This window comes from Balearica regulorum, chromosome 1 (assembly GCF_011004875.1).
Source record: "Balearica regulorum gibbericeps isolate bBalReg1 chromosome 1, bBalReg1.pri, whole genome shotgun sequence".
Classification (NCBI taxonomy): domain Eukaryota; kingdom Metazoa; phylum Chordata; class Aves; order Gruiformes; family Gruidae; genus Balearica; species Balearica regulorum.
Genome location: NC_046184.1, coordinates 207091362 through 207107932, shown reverse-complemented (window position 1 = coordinate 207107932; position 16571 = coordinate 207091362). Strand labels below are relative to the sequence as shown.

At 43.4% G+C, this 16571-nt stretch overlaps 1 protein-coding gene across 1 annotated transcript; it reads right to left on the bottom strand.

Moving 5' to 3' along the window:
* Window positions 1-506: 506 nt before the first annotated feature.
* LOC104636896 (transmembrane 4 L6 family member 1) lies at window positions 507-16368 on the bottom strand. Its single transcript, XM_010304200.2, has 6 exons — window positions 16289-16368; window positions 13116-13295; window positions 9544-9609; window positions 3922-4067; window positions 2968-3154; window positions 507-2454 (listed from the first exon to the last, which is right to left on the bottom strand). The coding sequence occupies exons 2-6, from the start codon at window positions 13284-13286 to the stop codon at window positions 2434-2436; spliced, it is 591 nt and encodes a 196-aa protein (XP_010302502.1). The 5' UTR covers window positions 13287-13295; window positions 16289-16368; the 3' UTR covers window positions 507-2433.
* Window positions 16369-16571: the final 203 nt, after the last annotated feature.

Here is a 16571-nt window from a genome sequence, read left to right as displayed (position 1 = left end):
TTGCAAGAGACAGGCGTTTACTTTGGTCACCCACACCTCTTTGTTGCTGGCTCCATCTAAGATACTTGGGTCTCTGGAGATTTGTGAGTGGCTCTCAGGTGTGACACAGGACATGTGGGAGACCCTTGCCACCTCCAGTGGCATCTGGAGGCTGAGCAGGATGCTTTGCTGCACTTAAATGGCACCAGGTGCTCCTGTCTAGGGTGGACAACTGAATCTTACCTGGAGAGGCGATTCCTCCCGTCTGCTTTAGACATCTCTTTCAGTATGGGCTAGGGGAAGGCTGCCCTTCTCCGTGGACTACATGGCTTGATGCCTGCCCCAGAAAAGTCTCCTTTTCAGTGGTTCAAGTTAGACAAGACGAATTTAACTCTACTTTCTGTGTTATTCCATGTCTCTTCCCACCAGAGCTAGTTCGAAGTCCTTTAGGTCACACAAATTAAGCCAGAAAATAACTTCAGAATAGCAATATTTAATATTTACATATATCAGTGAGGCCAGTGATTGCACAGTTGGCAGGACAGAGTGTCCCTGTAAGCACACAGACGTGACACTAAACATCCCCAGGGCAGGACAGCTTGGAACAAGCAGGTGGCAGCAGTACAGTACATTTACATTCCCGTGCTGGAGTCGGTGCGTGCCAGTGGGTACCTCTCCCTCTCCCACTGCTGGCACAGCCCAGACTGGCTTTATCATGGAAATTAGAGTCAGGGAGGCAAAACTAAAGGATGAGGGCAGGGCTCCTATTTAGGGACCGTGAAGAGCTCATAGAGCCCTTCTGCTGATGAAGGAGTCTTGCTCTGTCTGACTACACACTGAATATCCTTACTTGTAGCTGCCTTCTTGACTCTTTTTGAATCAGTTGGCTTTGTTTTGATGTCTACTTTTATATGGTAGCACTCTCCAGGCTTCATTGCTGACAATGAACATGAGTTTTTAAGCCACCTGGCAGGTTTGGATGCACCTAGTCATGATTGCAAACTTGAACAAGTCTTAGGCTTTTTTTACAGAAGGTAGTTTTAAGTTTTATGGGGCAAATTTCCTGCTTCTAAAGATGAAGCTATGCTCTAAGGGAGTGTACATGTGCTCCTCACCTTGGCACAACTATTTTCTTCCCCAGTTTGTGTAAAGGAGTTTGTGTACTGCATTAGAGGACAACAGTCATATGTGTCTGCAATAACTGTTCAAATAACTTGCTCCCATGCTGCGATGCAGAAATATGAACAACTTTTGACTGAGAAAACATAAATGCCTCTCTTTGAAAAATAGACTCCAAGTGCTTTAAATATATTCAGATTTTCATAACTGTATACTTGCCTTCAGAATGGATAAAGATTATTTTACAGTTTGGTTGACTCAGGGAAGCCAGTGGCGTGTTCAAGAATTAGCCTTTGAGGAAGGCATTGAAATGATGGGGTTTCTGAAAGTTGCTGGCCATGGATTTTAGCATCAAGGGCTTGATCTTGAGTGATGGTGGGGAATTACGCAGTTCCTGGTTGGGATTACTGTTGCTGTAACACTAAGACTGATGCAATTTCTTGCCTTTCAGGTTATATCTCTTATTTGTTACTAAGCTGTACATAATTACTACACTTACTGATTTAATGTTTATCTTTCGCAGTTAGTTGCTTTGTTCATGTGGTCTAGTCTAGAACAGCCCTACAGACCTGTGTGGAAATTTGAGACTCCTATGCAGTCTCGTGAGGGCAAAATTGGTGCCAAGTTTCTCCTCCTTTCTGTTAAATTGGACATTGCTAAACTATTGCTCCAAACCCTACTGTCTATATTGACCCAAATGCCCCTCCAGGGCTACCACGCCTCTCAGATACTCCTGAAGAACTGAATTAGAAGTGCACTGGACTTTGTCAAACGTGACAGCAAGCTGCCAAATGAACACAAGAGGATTTGGCTCCAGGGCAGCTGAAAAACACTCTCTGCACATCCTAATTTAAATCTGGAAATGCCCACTTAGCAAATTAATAGGAACAGGCAGGTGAGCTCAAGGTGGGGTTTGGAGGGAACGGGAAGTTATTTACATCTAGCCAGAGCTCCTGCTTCCTGCAGCTGATAAATGCACACATTAACAGCAGTGCAGTTTCCCATATACACAAGAGGGCAAGTGGTGAACTTTTATCTGGGAACCCTTGTGTTTTATGCGCAAGTACAGCAGACAGGACCAGACAGATTAGTGTTTTTGCCGGTACCTGAGACTTAGCAGAAATATTTAGAGAGATGAAAATCTGGAGTCCCAGATCTAAATGATCTAGCCCTTTTCCATGCTGACTTCTTTATAAAAAATTCATTTTGCCCCATGAAACTCCTGAACATTTTGGGTTCTCTTTGTTGTCCCCCCATAAATACAGCACAGTGCACTGTCCTTATTGTGTGTGAATTGGCAGCTCAGGGCTTGTCTTGGCATCCCCTGTAGGTCATTCACATTCCGGAAATATTTGTCTGAAAGGCAATGAATGAAAGATAATTAATTAATATTCCAGAGGGATATCAGACTTACTGCAAGCATCTTGTACAATGAAAATAAGCAATGAAAAAGAAGCAGTGGTGATAAATGAAACTTGAAAGAGGTTTTCTTCCATTCTGTAAAATGACATTTTTACTACTGTTGACCAATTAAAAACACCTTTACTTCTAATCTCTCTCATTTACAGATGTTGGGGGGTCATTACACTTTATCAAAAAGGCTTATTGAATAGGAACACAACCATGCAACTGAGTATGTCAATACATCACACTGCTCCGCTGTTCTGAAATACCTGAGGATGGAGTTATCCCTGACTACAATGTGATGGAGAGAGAGACAGTGTGCAAATGCATCTGTACTGCCTCAGCTCCCCAGAGGAGCTCATCTGGGCCTGTGCAGATCTCTCTGATCCTGTACCATTAACAGAACCTGAAAAATAAAAGTGGTAAGAACGTAAAGCACTCTGATATCTTCTACTGCATACCAACCTTTCTTTTCCTCATACATGAGCCACATATGAGGCCAGTAAGTCCACTGATGACTTGAATAAAACAAAGAATAGCTTCAATCACACCGATGGCCAGGAGAATAGAAAAAAGGACAATATTCCAAAGGATGATGTTTTCAGGTTCTTTGCAAATGCTCCATGTTGTCTGGTTGAACAAATAATTGTCTCTGTGATAGAGAAAAATAATTGGCAACATATTAGAAAATAAAAATTTGAAAGTGCTTTCTGTGTTACATTTCTGAACTTGTTTGCACAGCACAAAGTGAGTCTCAAATTCCACTACAATTGGTAAAAAGCTGGTGGTTATCTTCAGAATTGCCTTTGCAGAGGTGCAATTGATGGCTAGAGGAGTGCCACATCTGTACTTTATTGCACGCACAAGAATCTCCCTTTTGTTTTATGGCAGTGCTAATAACTGAAGGGAAAGGTCCCTAATGATTTAAAAATATGTCTCCATATTCTCCATTCCTGCTATGGTATCTCAGTCCAGTCCATCCAGCTCCGGCTTGAAGAGCATGGTTGCCAAGGTTGACTTTAATGATTCAGAGAAGATTTTTGCTTTGCTTTTCAGAAGTAGGTAGAGTAGACTCAATTCATGACGATTTAACAGATTAATGTGGCGTATTTATCAAACATTTCCTTTTGACGTCAGTGGGAATCACAGCTCAGCAGCCTTTTGAAAGTGTGGTGCAACTTGCACAAGGGACTGCTGACAAGCACAATAGAAGCTCAGGTGGTTTGCCCAAAGATGATCCCTGGTCAAAGAGATGACCAGCTGGAACATGCTGGCTCAGAGAAATGTGAATTTATGTGTAGGCCAAGTGGACCATCAGTTCACTTTGGAAAAATTCAAATTTGGTATAAAAAGATGTGTGTGTGTGTGGGGGGGGTATTAGGAAAAGCAAAGTTAGAGGAGCCTGTAAGTCATACTCACTCCAGAGTGTTGTTCCTGAAAGGGTAGAGGTATTCTCCATCACCCGTGTCACACAGAGGGCCCCCAATCAACCCCAGCGAGGAGATGACTGCACAATACACTCCTCCCGCGAATCCCAGCACTGCCAAGACCACTGACAGCAGCATCTGAAAGGGAAAAGACCTTCAACAGAGGCACTGAATAGCATGGAAAGCTTACACTGAATAGGAGGGGAACTATCTTTATCTGTTTGCTACTATATGCTGAAACTCAAAATAATAGCATGATATTTGTGGGAATAAACAATAGTTGACTTTTCTTCTGAGTGCAGCTATCCTAGATGTGAAAGGATTTCAGATTGTATTTGGTTTTCTTTTAAAAGTGGGTAAGCCCAGAGTTTTAATTATCCAGAGTTTTATACTTGAGCAATCATGAAAAATCTGGTAGTGTTCTTTCAAAAAGCCAGTATGAAGCCAGTACTGGCTTGATGTGATCCACATCATGTGCCTTCACGTTTCCTTCTCTTCACCAAGAACACTTTTCTCAGCCCTTGTAGCAACAGAAACTAGCAAGCAACTACCGAACCAGGTATAAAAGCGAGAGAAGATGCATTAATTGTTTTTGCTAATTTATGAGGAATGCAAAAGAGCCTTTCTTATTGCTGCTTTCCTTCATTTTGCAACAGCATGATATGTGGTTACCACTGCTTGTGTTGAGAAATCTAATTGTGGCAATGAACCAGCAGTGACTTCGAATTATATGTAATGCACCTGTATGTTTTACATTTGCCACTCCCACAGAAATGTTACCTTCACTTTTTGGGGTAGTTTTCTATTAATGGATGGAATGTACCTGGTTGCTGTTGGTATATAGAAACAAGAATCTCGGGTGACTGCTACGGGTGGTGTATCTGGGACAGGCTTCCCACTAGTCTTGTTAAGAGTCTCTGCCTGTGGTTGTTCACAACTCTGCCAAGAAGAAGAGAAAAGGAAACTCTGGAGAGTTTGGACAGAGCCAGGGGAACACCTGGGCTAGAGGCAAGGCAGCAAGACTGCCTTGGAGTCAGGCAGAGACACGGCTGAGGAAACACATGGGAAACACTCCTGTCCACGACTTGGGTTTGAAGCCAAATACCTCTGGCAACATTTCCCTGTTGCCAGCAAATACCAGTGTAATCTAATTTCACCAGCCAGTGAAATCTAATAGCCCACAAGGAAGGTAGAAACCTTCTCCTAGTGCCAGCTGCTCCACAGAGCGCTGCATTACAGAGTCAAATGGAAATATCTACCATCCACATTGCAGATTTGTGACATAGTCTTGAAAACTATTCACTATTCAAACATGTTCAAGCTGGTGAATGCAGCTTCCAACTTGCCAGCTGATGACACTGCTGCTTTCTGTACAACCTTGCATGCTGCCAGTGTGTGAAATGACTCATTTTGTACGTACTTTTGCCTCTAAAGCAATCCTTGAATTAGAAGTTGCTGGGATTTCTCATGAGATTTATTTCATCATAACTGATTACTAACTCCGTCTTTTTTTGCAAAGCTGGACACTCTTTTTGTCTTTATCTGCATGTTGGCTGAGTTGCCTCTTAGCAGAGCTTCATTGTCAGCAAAATGTAGGTAATTTAATATATTGGCCCAGACCACTGTAGCTGATGCACTGTCTCTCATAATAAGATCACCAGCCGTGCCTCACGTTGAAGATGAGAGACTGATACTCGTCTGAAACTCCTACCTATGCTGAACCACTTCTCCCCACCTATTTTCTCATTTACTTCAACTGTGCATTCTGCATCTTGGTTGAAGGATTTTAATTATGCTAATGATTAGTTTTAGCACAGCATAGCAGTATGGGCACCCCAAAGACAATTATGATAGAAAAAGTCAAATGGTCTTTTGCTACTACTATGTTTTATGATAGCGGTTAGTACTAGTCCTAGTAATACTCAGTGCTATCTTTGGTGATTATTCTTTGACACACGATTTTCTCATTTGAAATCTGTTGGCTCTATGGCTAGCTTCATCTCACCTACTTCCTTTACTGTGCACATGTTTATATAGACAAAGTCTACTTGTCACTGAAAGGGTAGTCTGAAATTGCTGCAGCTGTTAAATTGGCTCTTCTGGGCATTTTCTAGACACACAGTGGCATTTCGCCATTACATCTACTCTTCTGGAGTCTTTTCTGGAGGCTTGTCCCATATTCTATGGAAATCCAACAATTTTATTAACTATCACATCATCTCAACTTTTCATCTTTTTCCCTAGCTGTACAGTCTTCATTTTCCTTTAAAAAAATAATAATAAAAAAAAAATCCTTATTTATGTCTTTAGTTGCAAGATGAGGTCTAAGCTGGGATGCTTGAGTTTGCTGAAATTAGTTTCCCATGGTGTTGGCCTGTTCTCTAGCTCTTGCAAAGGTTTAGCTGATCATTTTTGCTGATTTTCTTTTAATGTTTTCCCTGCTTTATCCTTCACACGATTGGATTGTCTCTGGTGAGCTGATAAGACTTTTAGCATTCATTCTTTGAGCATTTGCATCAGCTGCTTTGGTGAAGTTACCATGTTCCTCCTGTCCCAGCTTGTGCTGTTCTTTATTGCCTTGGTTCTTGTTTCATGCACATTGCTTTCTTCTCTGTTTCTTTCTCTGGAGGTGTTGTTCGGTGGAATTAATATCCTGTCTGGTAATCCAGATATCTTTGCTTATCTAGGTTTGTTAGTCTGGAAAGCAGCTATGGCTATTCTTCTTGTACTAGTAACTCTTAAGGAAGGCTTAGAGAAAAATGCTGGAGTATGTTTGCTGTTGCAATGACATAAGCTGGGGGGCCTTTTTTCCTCATTGTGCCAGTGCAGTGAATGCTTTCAGATGTGTATATGATAAGCTTCAAGACATTTTCTAAACTTTCTAACTGCAAGAACCTTTCTAAATCTGTTACTTTCCAAAATCATTACTCCATAATGCAAGGACAAGAAGCCGTTTAGGTATGTTTGCAGGCAACAATTTAAAATGGATTAATGAAAAAACTTACTCAATGCAGCACATAATCACTGTGAACTGGAGAACTCAGTAAGGTAAATAAAGGGATGAGAAAGTTAGTAATTATTACTACTGTTGTTGATATTTCAGTAGCATGTAAAGGCTGTGATGAAGTCTGAAACTATTAAACCAGAGATTGCACAAAATATAATAGGATAGAGTCCCTACCCTGAGGAAAATGGTTATGTTCTGATTGAATAATAATTCTGATCAGTATTAGTTCTTTAGCCTTTTTTGTTTCCCTGTGAAAAACAATGCTGGGTATTCAGTGTAAATTATAATTTTATACCTAAGGTCCCCAAAGCAGAAAGGTGGCCAAAGTAACCTTTGGATTACTGAGACTCCCGAGTAGCTGCAGTATGGGCTATTTCTCTGCCAGTTGGTAGAAGTTGGTGGACAAGCCACCAAGACCTGGGGACCCCATATCCACCCAGACCCATCTCGCAAGGAGCTCTGGCACCTTGGGAAGTCGCTGCCATCATACATGTTTGAACCGGTCCCAGGGCTCCTCTGTTCTCCAGCACCTGGTGATTCATGCCATACGCCACCTTGGGTATGCAGACCATACAGTCAGGGCATCTGAGCAACCCTGCTGTGGGTGTCTCTGCATTTCCTCCCGCTATCCCCAAAAAGCTTCCCTGAGGTTTCTTCTGAAGAAGCACATCATTAGCCTTCAGATGTCCCTGCAATACTCATCTCTTTTTGCATGGTTGGAAATCACTCTTCCCCAGGAACTGTTCCAGGAGAAATTATTGTTTTTACTGCCATTCATAGCCACTCACTCATTGCTCGTGTCCCCATTTCACCTCTACGTTAAGCCACATTCTGCCTAAACCATAGAGTGACTTGTAGAGTTTCGCCGCTTTCCACCTCAAAGAGATGGGCAATTCCCACAGTCCCAGAAGACAGCATTTTCGAAGATATACTGTCCTCACTGAGCCTCTTCTCTAGTTTGGTTTGAGTAGCTTCATCACCTGGCCATCAGCTCCTAATCAAATAGCACATAACCAAACTACTTTCTCAACAATGTCTATTGTATTCCTCTAGAACAGCAAATAAGGAAGAGGAGGAACAGTTCATAGGTAACCAATCAGTAATGGGAAGGTGCAGACAGGATACCTGGCATCCATGTGCTGCTGCTAGGAATGGCCCAGACAGTGAGAGAGTGGTGGAGGGGAGTGGAGGAGCACGGGGGTCTGCAGATGTGGGCTGCCAGATGGCACCGTGCTACCACCTGCATCAGTGGGCTGGGGGAGTGAACCCAGCCAGTCTGGGGAAGTTTCACTCTTGGCTCTGTAATATTTAGTACTGGGATGAAGGATGGAGAAGGGAAACCTGAGATGCTGCATGAACTGAGCCCAGTTCAGCTGGATTTCCCCTCGTGACTTACCACGTTCAGCAGAGCATGGGAACACCCAGTTTTTCACCACCGCTTTCTACACCACTCTAAACCAGAAGAAGCAGCTGGCTCAGGCACCCATTTCAGGGTGCCTAGGCTCACACCCCAGCTCTGCAACTGGCTTACCTGGCTGTCATTAGCAAATCCTCCTCGCTGTGCATGTGACATTTGGTAAAATCAGTGCAATGACATGTCCCTTGGGATGTACTTGCTGACATCCTAATGAAGAATGTTATTTTGGTGTTTTGAATAATGAATTAACTTAAGTAAAACATCTTGAAGAGGTAAAGGTCTTCTCATGGATCAAACCAAAAATTAATTGAAGAGTACAGAAGAGACATGCTTTATTGTATGGAAGCTCTTGTTCCAGGCTGCTTCTGGGAAGGATGCAGACTTAAAAAAACATTCTAAGTCAGTTTATTCTTGCTAATAATGATAGCCACACAGAAGTCTGTGCCCAGGGCTTGAGGATTAATGAAGATGCCTGTATAACATGTTGCTTTATAATATTCTTAATTATCAAGGGAGAAAGTCTCTCTGGCCTTTCTCTGGATGACAGAGAGCCAAAATTGCATTTACACCTTTCATGTGCATAACACTTGGGCAAATGCGTGCTACAGGTCAAAGCCTTCCATGGGGACCAGCCTCCAGAAAGCAGTGCTGGCTCCTTAGTGCCAGCCGCGGCAGCTCAGGCTTTTAGCATGGGCATGCAAAGTAGGGAACCTATCTGCCCCTACAGAGGTAAGCAGGGATGAACCTGTGGAAAAGCAAATTGCCATAGAATGGTATGGAGGAAACAGGACCAGGTGAAAGCAGAAGGAACAGGCAGCCATCTCAGTCTTTACCACTGCGTCAAGCAGGAGGAAGCTGAAGCCCTGCTTTATTTTATGTGGGTTGAAGTAAAGTAGCTTTGTCCTCTTCGGCCCTCAACGATGTGGCTAAATGCTTCGGCACCTGCCCTGGCTGAGTATGATTTCCCTCATATCGGTGGCTGCAATATCATAACATTCTTGTTGGCTAACTGAGCTTTCAACCCCAGCCCAGGGACGCTGTAGATCAAGCTCCTCTTCTGCATTTCTCTGACATGGCTGTTGATGGTTGTGCGATGGTTTGTCATTGTACATTTCCATCTGCTGAGCAGCCATTTAAGAGCTATTGTGCAAACTCTATAGTGCCATTTCAACACATAAATATCCACTTACCCCACATCTGTTAGCGCAACATCCGGCTCCACCTGCTCCCAGCATCATGAATGCCGGCAAAATAACCTGTGAGAAAAGCACAAGCTGAATTTGGTGCGCAGTACCTCTGCTGGGGTGGTATTTAAAGTCTAGGAGCTGGGGCATCATGTTCCTCAAACGCAAACCACCTTCTGCCTCTTCTCTGTGAGTTACACCTGCTTAGATGTTGGTGCTTGCTAAAGGGTGCTTCAGGAAGAAGTGTAGGATTACAGCTAGAGCTGGCTGGCAAGTTTCTGGTACAGTAATTCTGACTGCTGAAGCTATACTGCTTCTTTTCAGAAGGGGTTTGTTGGGTTTTTTTCAGGAACAAACATGTCAGTTTTAAGAAAATGGAATTTCTGCTCAGGAAAGATGCATCACTGGAGTAAGAATTACGTCAGTTTAAACCTTCTGAGCATCCTGCTCTGGGTTGGGAAATCAGTCTTAAACTTCCTGAAACACATCTGACTTTGGTTCTTTGTACTAATCTTCTGGAAAACCTACAAAATGGTCTTCACTCAACAGGGACCTCCCAGTTCACTTCAGCTTTCTCAATGGTAATTATCAGGTAGAGCTGGACTGATACAATGGACTCAGCAACCATCTGTGTCTCAGGATATAATGTCACCTTACAGAGGCTCTCTGGAGATAGGAAAAGCTGCACTTAGGTTGGTACCCAGAGGGCAGGAAAGCTTTTGTGGGTCTAGCTGTGCAGCCAGAGCACTCCTGCTGCCTTGCCTCTGCCCACCGCTGCTTGTGTAGGCATGTCACAGAGCAGCACAAGAAAAGAAGTATTTGACAAACTAGGAAATAGTCCCTGTAAAGTTAATGAAAGAAGGAGATGCACATCCTCCCCAAATGGAAAAAAAAAAAAAAAAAAAAAAGGTAAAAGCTGTAAAAACAACCTGACCATTTTTTGGCGAGATGTCCCATACAGGGCAGGAAGAGCAGAATGTCCATGAAACCTGGGGAATTTATGTGCGTAGTGTGAATATTCCTATTAGACTGTGTAGGACAGTGTTGTGAAACCTGCTTAAATTTGCAGGCCCCTAAATATTTTCCAATGGATTTGCTCTCCATTGCCTTTTATGCACATCCCAGAGTCAGCCTCCAGCACCTGCAGTGGCTGCTGGACCACAGCTGTGGAGGCCTGCAGATGTAGAACATAAAGGTTAAAAAGACATTCCTCTTCCTGGAAAAAAGTCATCTCTTAAATAATCACAGGTGGTCCCCAAGGCAACCACCTCAGCCTCAGCGTGCCACTGTCTGGCACTTGGAAGGAAAGCTAATACCTCTGCCCATCAAACCAACACTCCTTTTCCTCCAGGGCTGTCTGTCTTCTTTGGAGGTTTCCCATCTAAGTTGCAAGCACTTTTGTGTCCTTTATTAGCCTGGCTCAGGATGAAGGGTTTGCTTGGCAGCTTTCTTTTTTGCAGTGCCTGATTATAAACACCTGCCTTTTGACACAGGAATGAGAATTTGCTAGATTTGGCTGTTGTCAGTAAAATGAGGTCTGTGAGTGAGCCATGGCTCTGTCAGGCATTTCCCGGTGTTGCACATAGGTTTTCCATCAGGAAAGATGTTACTATGACACATGGAGCCAGTCTCCCTCTCTTTACACCCTAAACTTTTGAAATAAGGAAATGGAGAGGTTTTCACGTCATATAAATTTCCATGAGAGAAGCAGCAGAGGAGGAGGAAAGGGTGGGGCTGGCTGCTCAGCCAAAGAGTGTGCTCATGATCTAGGTATCAGTCTATGGACGAAGTTCCCAAGCAGAGGCAGGTTTTCTGGCTCACAGAGCCAGGCCAGGCTGTTACGAAGTTTCCTCCAGGCTCTGGAGTCAGTGTCCTGGTTACAGGGAGATTCTCCAAGGTCAGGCAACCTGTTGGCACAACTTTACTGAGTTTCCTTTGGGGAGATGCTGGGTGCACCCGGCTGGGAACGGAAGTGCAGCTGGGTCTGTCTTCACTGTGGGGTCAGGATATGTCCCGGGCTCTGGTCATGGGGCACTCTTGCCCCTTGCTTAGTTCCCTAGGAGGCCCAGAAACCAGTCTTCATTTTTCCATGCTTCCAGCACCTGGAAAATGGAGCTGATGATAATGCTTTCTTTCCTCTTCTCTTCACCTGTGGGCATTTGTCATGCTGTTTTCTGGAAAACACATATACTCAACAGCATTGTTTGTGGGTCAATAATTACTCCTAATGCTGTGTTTTGAAGGTCAATGCAAATTTTTCCTCCCCTCTCACTTGCCATTCTCATTTTTGATGTATGCGGTGCTGGCCACAGACAAGCCTCTGTGGAAGCCTTAAAAGAAAGGCACGTTTTCAACGAGCCTGTGACGCTCTCATGCCTAACACCTGCCTTTCCTTTCATTGAACGCCAATGACTCCTGGGCTTGCAGTGATATGAATTTTCCACAGGTCTCTCATGTAGTTCCACTTCTTCCTTTAGGCTTCCTTCCACAAACTCATGCTTATGTTCAAGCTCGGCATGAGTAATAGGCCCAAGTGGTAGCTGGAAGAAGAAGCTGGCAAGCTGCTGGTGGAGAACAATTAATTCAATGATCTTGCACCATGTTTCTGCTTTGGGAAATGTGAGTCTGAACCACATCCATTGTAGCTTTTCCACAGAATTAAGTGGTAGCTTCATCATAGCCTGACTGTGAATGAGATTTGCTTTTTTCTAAGTTAATTATTCTTAAACATTTTTGATGCACAGGTAACCAGCTCTGTGCCAGTTTACCATCTGCCCAGGCTGCGTAACAGCCAGTATTTGTCATATGCATGTTACTCGCTCAGCTTTTTATCTGCACTTGGGTGGATAATTGGAAGAGCGTAAAGGGAGCAGGCTTTCTAAAGAACTGGAAAGATCAGTATTCCCAAACGTGTTCCCTTCGAGTTATGGATATTCACATAAAAGCAATCTTTCCTGAGTGGTGGAATGGAGAAGTGGTTATAGAAGAGCACATACAAAGGAGATCAAACCCAAAAGGAGGTAGGTGGGTGTGTGGGAACACAGGGGGCATTTGGGATTTAAGCCATTTGCAGCTCCACATTCTTCTTGTTGGCTGGGTCTCTAATGAACACCTACCGAAACATGTTTCAGTTTTTCCCTTAATGTTTTTTGTGAATTATGTGAGCATAAAATCAGTTAGAGGAGTAACAGGTAGGGAGTGCGTGTGTGTGTGTGTGCGCGCGTATGTGCAGACAATAGTGAAAACTCACCACCTCCAGCTGAGCTTAGGACCTCAGCTTTGACTCATAGAAGACGAACACCCATGTCACCCTTCTCCACAGTGAGAAGTCAGTCCTATTGCTTCCTCCTGACTTGGAGTCCTGATATTTATTTCAGGAATACCTTGTATTCCTGTAATTAGGGACTTTTTCAGTCTTGAATGCACTTTCTCAGTCCTGTACCCAACTTCCCAGTTAAGCTGCTCACAGCAAAACACATTTCTATGACTTTTTTTGTTAACAGAGGTTTTCTTAGCCCTGAATTTAAAACAAAACAAAACCAAACCCATAAGAAACAGTAGCAACAATTCTGTCTTACCAGTATCCCAGCTCCCAGAATGCCATGGAAAAACCAGACCAGATCGGTTATCTCGCTGAGCTGCAGAACTCGTCCATTGGGGAAGTACAGAAGGACGTTGGAGACGATGGCACATGCTGCCAGTGGGAACAGGGTGATCCCAATGCACTTTGAACACTTCCCTGTGCACATGGTAGCTCTCTGCTCAGGAGAGACGCAGGGAGGTTTGGGTTACTGCAGTGCAGGGAGCACAGGATTTCAGCAGTTTTCTTTAATGAAAAAAGAATCAATTTTGCACAAGAAGTGTTCCAGTTAAGACTTACACAGATAATCATGTTCTACAGAGCCTGTTCCCTTCAGAGACTTTATTTAAATTGGAATTATTAAAAAACTGGAATGTTTAATTGAATTTATTTAAAATTGCCAGGACTAAACATGTGTTGATATGAAATGAACAAAGACTTTAATTTTAGTTGTTAATGGAAAATTATCTGTCCATTGGGAACATCAGTAACAAAACCATAGCAGCACAAACTGTTACCCTGGCTGGCAGACTTGGGTGGAAGGGGAGGTGGACACACCGGGTTGTCTGGGACCACTGTCTTGGGAAGCTGATTTGAAATCTCCTGTGCTGAAGGTCTAGAAGAGCAGGAAATGATGTCCAGGAATGCCATAGAAACATTCAACCCTGCCTTGGCAGGAGCAGATGGGGCAAGCCTCATTAGGGTCCCTACCAGCTGCATTTTCTCTATATCAGTCAAAAATACACTGTCAGCAAGAATTGGAGAAACTTTCCTTACTGTTTCCTGTGACGTGCTCATTCTGCAGATAAAGGTTATGGGGCTGTGGGTTATGAAGCTGTTTGGCACCCCCCATAAAATATCCAAAAAACTGGAAGCATGTCCAGTCCTGTGGCTATTTGCTAAGGGCAGGTCACAAAGCCATCACCTCATTTTTAGACATCTGCCATAACGTGTAAACCAGCAACTTAGTATTTCACAGCAGTCAGGTTCTTCTTTTAAAAATAAAAAAATCAACATAAATGAAGCACTGGTTGAAAGGGATCTCTGCAGGTCTCCAGTCTGACTTCCTGCTGAAAGCAGGACTACCACCAACACAAGGTCGCTGTGTCAGACATGGCTTTGTGTAGCTGAGCTTTGAAAACCCCCAAGGATGGAGCTACCACCACCTCTCTGGGTGACCTGTTGCAGGACTGCCCCAACCTCTTGGTGAAAAGTCTTTCCTCATGTCTAACCTGAATGTCCCAAGCTGTAAACATGGCTGTTGCTCCTCATTATATCCTCTCCCACCACTCCATCACCTCTGTCTCTCCCTTCCAAATTAGTTGTAGGCTGCTATTAGATTCCTCTTCACCAAAGTGAACAACCTGAGCTCATACTGCACCCATGCTGTGATCTATAGCCAGAGAGAAAAGGCTGATCAGTACAAAAGTGGATCCACAGATATTTCTCCACTTCAGATTGGAAATTTCAGACTACTGGGTCAGAGATTATTGAACCTCCATGCTGTCATTAACTTTATGGCACAAACTGATCACAACTTCTTCATGATGTTTAATCGTAGCTTCACGCCAGCTCAAGGCTTTCAAATGCGTGAAAGTACAAAATATTAATATGTGGGTTTCTCTCCTCAGAGAAAGCTGACAGTTTATGACAAAAATGGCTTTACTCTCCTATGAACAAGTTCCAAAATGTAAGAGAAGGAGGATGATGTGGTCACACACCATTTCAGTACACACACCTGTGTTACACACGCACACACGCAGCCATGCACCCACACATGCCTGTGCTTGCTACATGCAAATAGTTTTTGTAATAACTGAGGCAGTAAACAGTGAAATGTCCCTCAATTTAGTCATTTGCATTGGCTAATCCTGAAAGTTTTGTGACAGAAGTTGATGTTGAGAAGGTATTAAATGGGCTAGGAGTACAGAAATCAATCAAGGTTGGGTTCCCAAGCAAAACAGCCCAGGTGTAAGACAGTATGAAGATGTTTGAGAAAGCCAGAGACAGGCTGAAACCGGCTTCGTTGACAGGACGAAGACAGCAAAGAGGTGAGGTAAGGCACAAAAACAGACCAATGTCCTCAGTCCTCTGTAACTGAGAGGGAAAACAGAAAGACTTTATGGGATGCTGTATATTGCTGTGAGGTATCCGAGACTGCCAGAGCCTTCTGAGTTTGCATTTCTATAGCAAAAAAATTTCATTGTTCTCTGCTGCTACGAGTTTAATGAGAGTACAGTGCTTATATGCCTTATCTTCATAGCACTTTACAATCACATTATGCTTTTTAATCCAGCTTTAAAAGAAGTTAATTGGCATTCAGCTATTCCAGAAAGAAACATTTTTAACAGAGATACTTCTTGGTTTACGGTCATTACCTATTGCTTATATAATGGTCAAAATTGGGCAGGGCATTTTGCAAGCCTCTGGAAAAAAGCCCCAGCTCAAAGAGATAAAAATCTAAGCAGACCAACAATGTGCAAATGAAAGATGAAGTGGGGAGGGAGTGAAGGGAAATGGAAAGAATATTAGATATTTCACCTGATTTTCTCTCAATGCCCAATGCATTTGCTATTTTTTTACACTGACTTTTGCCTGTCTGCTTTCCCATCTCATTCTAACTTTTGCTTTTCCATGCATTTGCCCAACCTCACTTCTTCCCCTGCTTCCAGAGAGAAGCAAACAAGCACAGGCACAACCTGGCCTCCTTCTATAAAAGCTAAGTCTTGTATGCAAGTTCTAAATTCTCTTCTGCATCTTTCACACATAGCTGGAGGGCACATTTCTCACCCGGTGTGAAGGAACATGATGCTGCTTTGTCTGGAAGAACAGAAGTTTACAGCCCATTCTCTCTGACCTATCTCAATACCACTTCAAACTGTAGGGAGAAGTTACCTAAACATCAATCACCAGACCTAGCGAGAGCCTCTAACACCAAAATCAATGCTGCTTTGCTACCTGTGTACATCAGAGGGATCTGACCATGTTATTACAGCTTAAGAAAACACTGGATTGCCAGAAGCGCTCAAAACACTTTTATTAATTCAGCAAACAAAAGCACTTTCTACAGCTTTGTTAAAGGCAGCTACAGCAAGCTTCTAATTTTTAACTAGGGTTTTAGAAAGTTTTTCTTTTTAATGCTGAGGGAAGCAGGTAAATACCTTTGCTTACCTTCTACACAGGGCTAAGATGGCCTCCAGGTTCCAGAGTTCCCTGCACTGGCTTCGGGCTCTCCAGCTCCTCTCTCCTGGAGCGTGGCGGTCTGAGAGAGGCACAGCAATGTTTTCGGGCAATGGCCTCTATTAAACAAATAGCTGTTTCTCTCCAGAGAATGAGGAAATACCCCTGGTTGGCCAGCATGAGGTTGGCATGCCACCCGGCATTATTGATTATTTTAAGGCAGTGTTCCAGTGGTCAATGCCTTGGCCCCCCAGGACATGCAGATCGGAGCAGT

What these genes read in the sequence shown, in the direction of transcription:
- LOC104636896 (XM_010304200.2), bottom strand. Translation starts at nt 13,286, where the DNA reads ATGTGCACAGGGAAGTGTTCAAAGTGCATTGGGATCACCCTGTTCCCA. An exon ending in GTTGCGCTAACAGATGTGGG is followed by an intron (nt 4,068 to 9,543) that starts GTAAGTGGATAT and finishes TTTCCCTTTCAG; the next exon opens with ATGCTGCTGTCAGTGGTCTT. An exon ending in TTCAGGAACAACACTCTGGA is followed by an intron (nt 3,155 to 3,921) that starts GTGAGTATGACT and finishes TCTCTATCACAG; the next exon opens with AGACAATTATTTGTTCAACC.